The sequence below is a fragment of the Fulmarus glacialis genome, unplaced genomic scaffold (assembly GCF_000690835.1).
Source record: "Fulmarus glacialis isolate BGI_N327 unplaced genomic scaffold, ASM69083v1 scaffold807, whole genome shotgun sequence".
In the NCBI taxonomy this organism is placed as follows: Eukaryota; Metazoa; Chordata; class Aves; order Procellariiformes; family Procellariidae; genus Fulmarus; species Fulmarus glacialis.
The window spans coordinates 142,213-148,888 of record NW_009224853.1 but is presented as its reverse complement, the minus strand read 5'-3'; the positions used below and the strand labels follow the sequence as shown (position 1 = coordinate 148,888).

The window sequence follows — 6,676 nt, the reverse complement described above, 5'->3', positions numbered from 1 at the left end:
TACATCCATAAAATGAAAAAGCAGTAAGAACTACTCAGAAAGATGAACCCTGCTTCGTCTTGGTCCTGGTATAATAATGAACTGCAGCAAGGAAACACACTTACTATTTCTGGGCCCCTTTCCTAACAAAACAGTAGCTACGCAATTATACTTTCTGTCTACGTATCTGTCAATTCTCCTTTATAACTTTTGAACCTGATGGCCAATTTGAAGCAAATTGTTCAGAAGTCTCAAAGATACTAAATTATCGCAAGTGCCTTTTTTAAATCAGTTGTTGTGCAGAAGACAGGGAACTTTTAAATGACCTCATTACAGAGAAAGCTACGAGAGCTCGTCCCCTAATTGAATTGCTGGATTGCCAATCAGCAAGTACACGGCTCTAGACAAGCTACACAGTATGTTGTCTCTTGTTTAGAGGAAGAAGTTGGAGAAATGGAAGGGTACCTAGCTACTTCAAGTGGGCTTGGAGACATAGGAAGAGGTGAGAAACCTGTGTATGAGCTGGTCGTATTAAAACGGATAGCTCGAAGGGGGTTGTAGCAGAGGAGAGGAAGGCAAATCTGTAGGATGCCTCTGTTCACAGAGCAGCCTGGATTTCTCTGGGTCTTATCCCTTCAGATTCCCTGGGAAATACAATGATGAACAAATGAGCACGGGGCCTGAAATGACAATTTCAGGATTTCTCTGGAATGAAGCAGTACTTCCCAAGCTGTGATCCCTTTCCAAATGCACAACACTATCTACTTCTCTCTCAGGTTCACAACCCTGCTTGGTGCTGTGTCTTTAGTTTGAGAATGATAGCTCTAGAGCCTACAGTAAGAATAGGTCACCTATAATCATTATGAATTTCTCTTTGGACTCTATTCAGTTCCTACTGAGCTGGATAAAAGATGGTAACAGATCCTGCAAATACAGCCTTTCATATTTTGAGCCCAGATTCCCAGTGCAATAGAAAGGGAGCAGAAAGGAAGAGGACGATGCAGAACCAGCTTAATATGCCCTCCGGAGGCTCACTAAGCTCCCAGATAAGCCAACGCTTTGTCCGTAAGTTGCTATTTTCTTTCAACTTCCTAATAACAGCTGAAATAAAGAGTTATAGTAGTCCATCCTGGAGCTGACTAAGATTATTAGGAACATTTATCACTAAGAATGGCACTCGCTTAAAGATGGATGATGGCAGCAGGCCACCAAAGTACTACCAAAAGCTGATAGACAAATATTCTAATGAACTGTTGCTCTCCTGACAGTGCTGATAGCATCATGAAGGGTGTGACATATTTTGAGGGCTCATAATTGTCTGCACACATTTCACAGAACAACTAAACAACTTTTTGAGGAAGATGCGCTCTAGCCACAAATGTTTTGAAGGTTTCCTGAGAATCTCTCATGAACAACTGCCAGTGCAAGTTTTGAACTGGGCAGCATATCAATAGAGCTGCATTTGTTCCAGCACTTAAAATGACTTTCATTGCAATAATTGTGGTATCAAATATTCCTTTATTCTCTTTCAGAAGTTTCAACCTGTTGCTAATTTGCCTTCAAGGACCACTTCATGTCGTTCATACAGGGTTAGACCACATTTGTGATATCCGATCCCTGTATTCAGGCACAATTTATTCCTTCCACAATCAGGATGCTTTGTTAGGAGATGCCAGCCAACATAACCACAGGTATCCAAAGAAGCCTGACATCAGAGAGTCAAAGTTTGCTCCTCTCCTTCCCTTTTCTTATCATGCTTGAAGGCTCCCCTTTCTTTTTTAGCCTTTTTTTTCAGCCTTTGCTAAGCTTTCAATTGTATAGCTTCAGTGCTTTCTAGTGTCATGGCACTCTTAGGCTCAGTTGGGGCTGAGACTGAAATACCCCCAAGAACAGAAATATCCACACTGGCAGGGTCTGCACCTAACACCCTGTAGCTCAGGCTGATTGGGTGCACTGACGCAAAGAGGATGACCAAGTGAAAACTCCTCTGTTCAAATTTCTTGCTTTTATCGAAAACGTCAATAATAAGAAATGTTTAACACATTCGGTAGAATTACAGCTAAATACCGTTCTTCCCCTCTCTCTCCTTTCACCATAGTTATCCCACACACAATCTAAAGACAGCAGTAGGGATTAAACGTTAAGTCAGCGGAGGATGGCAGTCTTACTATTCAATGTTCTCCTCACCCCTTCTGGAAAATCACTATCCATCCTCAATGCCGCTCATGAATAAAGCGAAAACAACCAAATACAAATCTTGCTATGAACAGCTCTGCAAGTAGTTGATTTTATTTCACCTGTGAAAGTTAGGCCTGTCTGCTTCTTACCTCCAGCCATAAAGGGACAAAAATGTAAGTTATCCATAAAATGTCACATATCCATAAAATGTCACATTTACCTACTAAGAACCCATACCTATTTGTAGAAGAGTGACTTATAAGAACGGCTACCAGTAGGATGAGGATTTTGAGAGCTTAAGTTGAAGATCGCAAAAGGAAGAGAGGAAAAACAGAGAAATCAAGATAGTAACTGAAAGATGCCTAACTATTTCTAAATGAGAATATAGAGTATCAGAAGGAACCAAGAAACCAAATTGCTAAGGTACCTTGAAAGATCAGAGAACAAAATACCAGGCAGGTGAATATTCCGAATACATCAAGACAAGGTAAATAAAGATATTATGTGGGCATAGCTGATTTCATAGAGATGCTGGGAACAGATACATTTGAAATTTCTGAACACAATACTATGTCATGCTCCCGAGAGGTCCATTCATCTGAGTTGTATACTGTGCTGTTCTTGGTGTGAAGAACCATGTTCTAAAGAGCGAAGTAATCTCCCATCTAACACACAAAAGTGGCTTTTATGCAGACTGTGATTCTTTTGTACTACATGTTTCTCCCCATTAAGTTTCTCTCCAAATGCGGAGCTCAATACACAACACAGTAGTAAGTCCTGAATTGATAATTTTCCATGGAGATTAGACTTTCTGTTGCTCTGACGATACTAGGCTTCAGAATTAGACGGGCTGGTTTGAGCAAGTGGATTTCCTATGGACTGCTGCTGAATGGCACTGCAGAGAGGCACAATGATATTAGCGTAACTTCACTGGATAGAGGCTCTCTTTTTGTTCAGCTTCCTGTTCCTGCCTACAGCTTTTAGGAATTACTATAATACAATAATCAGTAACATTATTTAACATTTCCCAGAATGTATTTCTGAGAATTATACGTATTTTATGCAAGACTCTACAAGGATTATAAAAAAATACAGAAAAAACATATGGAATCACTGTTATATACTGTTCTTGTAGCTCCCAGAGACCCTTGACAGGTAAAAGAATGTATTTTACTAAGCGTTATATAAAAGCAGAACAAAGGGAGTCCCTCACTTGACTTGACTTGACACAATAATATGCATTAACAGACTTACTACTGTTTCAAGTTCTCTCCAGAACTCCTGGTAGGTAAACGTGTGTGACGCTAGTTTACAAATGATGCTAACTATCTTTGTGACAGTCAGAAAATTAGAAAGAGGTTTTATCATTATTCCCCCCGTGATGAATTTCAGAATTACCCTGACTAGGATAAACCGCAATGAACAAATGTATATGGGTTTGCAGAGTGTGGGACTCAGATAAAGGTCAAATTCTCTTTCTTGATCTAGGAAAGAACTCCTGAAATGGTCTGAAGCTGGGACAGCCAGCTATGTCAGTGCTGGCCGAGGTCAGGCAAAGGCAAAGCCAAATTACTATGTGGCACCATCCATCTGCAGAAGCAGTTCTCCCTGGAGTACAATAACCAACGGAAGCTCTTGCTAGAGCAGCTCATCCCAGCTTGACTCTATCCTTACACAGTCATTTTTAGACTCAATGAGACACAAAGCTTAATGCTACTTTTGCTTTAGTCCCCAAGAGCTGAGCATTACGCTGGTGAAGCTAAAGAAGGGGGAGATGCCTTCTCACGGCACCACATATCATTAAGAGATAATCTTATTACTCCCAAGCGGATCAAAGCTAAGTTACTGTAAGATTTTTTTAAGCATATTTAATGTACAAAGTAAACTGACTCCTAATAAAACTATTAATTTTGAGTTGAAACCAAATTACTTTGGCTCAGGGTGGATAAGTCACTGGTAAACAGTGCAATTTCTGTACAAAAATAAAAAGGGTTCTACCATTGTTATGGATTTGCTCCAGGAACTCTGTGCTGAAGCACAGAAGCAGTATCAGATCACTTATTTGGGTAATACAAAACATGAATGGCAGACAGGGAGAAGATAATGAAACATATCCTTCAAATAGTAACACTAGAGAGAATTTGGATGGAATAACAATGCTTAGCACTCATAAAACTTTGTAGCTTTACTGTCTTTTTGGTAAAACATATATACCGTATTAAAACAAATCACAGAACATTCACTGGCAGCCACATTTTCTAGCATGTTCTGTAACACAAAAGATGAAAAGATCATCTTTCCCGTCTGTCTGGATTTAAATGACTTACATTTGATGAATAATTTTTAAAACATCAGCGTGCCAATGGTAATATGAATGATCATAATTTTCAGATGTTTTTAATTTGCAGTTGGGAGATAAAAATACACAAACCCATTTCAGTATTTTTTACATGCAGATAAAAAATGTGCTGCTTCTACTGATTATCACATTGATTTAGGATAGAGGTGTTCATGTATCATTACATAATTTTATTTAATGTTTGTTATGTCTATGGGTAAGATGTCTTATTCCACTTAATATGTTACATCTGCCTGAAGGCCAGAGTGGATTTGATAACAAAAAAATGTTCTGCCTAATACATTGTTAGTAATGGCTCCGTTTCCCTATTTCCCCTTAGAATCTGAACACGAAAATAAGTCTACATTTCTTTAAAGCATGCAGGCAGCTGAAACACACATATTTGCATAAGTTGCAACACTTAGTGAATGGCAAAAGCCATGCAAACCACTGAGCATGAGGAATACACTGAGGATAATGGAGAGGAAAAACGGAAGAGATGAAAAGGAGAAACAAACCATGCATCCATGAAAGCAATGGTAGGCACTGGTGGAAGAATAAGTGAGCACCTCAAGGTGTAGAGAAAAAAAAGGACAGATACCTACCCCAACCTGCGCTATCTAGCTACCGACCTGTGGACTTATAGTATCACCAGTTGGCTCACCAAATGGATCACTGTTGGATGAGGCCTGAGACCCATCAGGCTAGAATACAAGAACATAACACCTTTTTTTCTCAACAATAAGAAAGTGAAAAGTCAACATGAGGTTATTTTCATGCTGTGGGCATAGCAAGTACATCCTATCTCATGAAAACCAGAAAGTGAGACCTCACCGTTGATACGGTCTCAAAAGCCATGATGATTTCCTATGGCTGATGCAGGCAGGAGAGGACCTCACCAGTACCTGCTGGAGCCCATGCAGGAGCTGCCACAGACTTCAGAAGGTACTAGATCAGACCAACCAGAACTGCAAAAGGCCCTGAGAGCCAGTGAATCTATGTGAATCAGAAAGAGTCCAAGTTTGTGTTACTTTGTACCTTTGAGTCCTTTTTTTGTACAGACTCCCTCTTGCCTTTGGCTCACTTAGGCTCTTATCTGCCTAAGATACCTTGTGATTTAAAGTCATTGCTTGGATAACATTTCTTGCTTTGGTCCACTAAGTCTAAGGCAAAGAAATCACATACTGAGGGCCAGAATATCGAGGAATGTAACTAGGCAAGCAACTGGGATGCAAGAATGTGCAAGACAACATCAACCATCATCTTTTAACACAAACTCTCACATCTCTTTCTGCAGCCTCAGCATGTATGTTGTTTTACCTTGCACCTCCTTACCATCAGTAAGTGAATGCTGGTATGATAAAAAGGACATTGGATACAACTAACGTATATAACCTTACATATGAGCTACCAGTTTGGTTCCTTGTATGCAATATCAGTGCTTATCAACAGAAATGTCATGCTATTAGCTAACAAAACCAAAGCAGGAAGTGAATTCTGTCTGCAGCTCCCCCCTAAATACCACCCAGCCCTGTTAGAATAGTTATTTTTGACACTGCCAAACAACATTTAAGCAACTTCTGTCTTTTCTAGCTAAAAAGAGCTACTCAGTATTTAGAAACCTTGTTGCTACTCACAGCCTCTTGCTCCTCACTTTTGCTTGGGCTTTCAAACCCCTCTTCAAAGAGGTCATCTGCAGCAGGATCACTGGTATGAGATGCTGATGATTTTGATGGAGAACTCTGTCTGGGTGCAGGGGTTGGAGCTAAACAAAGATTAAGGTAACAGCAACAGAACATATATCTGTTAATTTGTTCAGAAAGACACAGCAGCACAAAATTTGCTCATGCTTTAGAGCCCTCAACTTTTACTACCCCTGAAAATTATTTTCTGATGAGGAGCTGTAAGAGGTAAATTTGAACACAGTAGTCATTATCAATTCCATATATTTGATTTCATTCAGCAGTTTCCAAATTGAGTTTGGCTGCATCTGGCGTATGTCTTTAGGAACCAGGGAGACGCCACTACATTACATTAAGAATGCATGAGTTGCCTGCCCTATGGCAGGTAAGTGAAACAGCTGGCCCCTGGTAAATCTGTGTCTCATGAATTCCTCTTTTCAGCAATCTGCAAAATCCCCCATCTCCACACTACAAACACGATAAGCTTATTTTACAGCTC

At 39.9% G+C, this 6,676-nt stretch overlaps 1 protein-coding gene across 2 annotated transcripts in view; it reads right to left on the bottom strand.

Annotated features, from left to right (window-relative positions):
* Positions 1–5,115: 5,115 nt before the first annotated feature.
* The window catches only part of DAB1 (Dab, reelin signal transducer, homolog 1 (Drosophila)), a 109,894-nt gene continuing 108,333 nt past the window's right edge, over positions 5,116–6,676 (bottom strand). For both annotated transcript variants that reach the window (XM_009582258.1, XM_009582259.1), the window contains 2 exons: positions 6,133–6,260; positions 5,116–5,199 (listed from right to left, as the gene is read on the bottom strand). In XM_009582258.1, coding sequence (XP_009580553.1) covers positions 5,116–5,199; positions 6,133–6,260 — 212 coding nt within the window. The remainder of the gene's footprint in view (positions 5,200–6,132; positions 6,261–6,676) is intronic.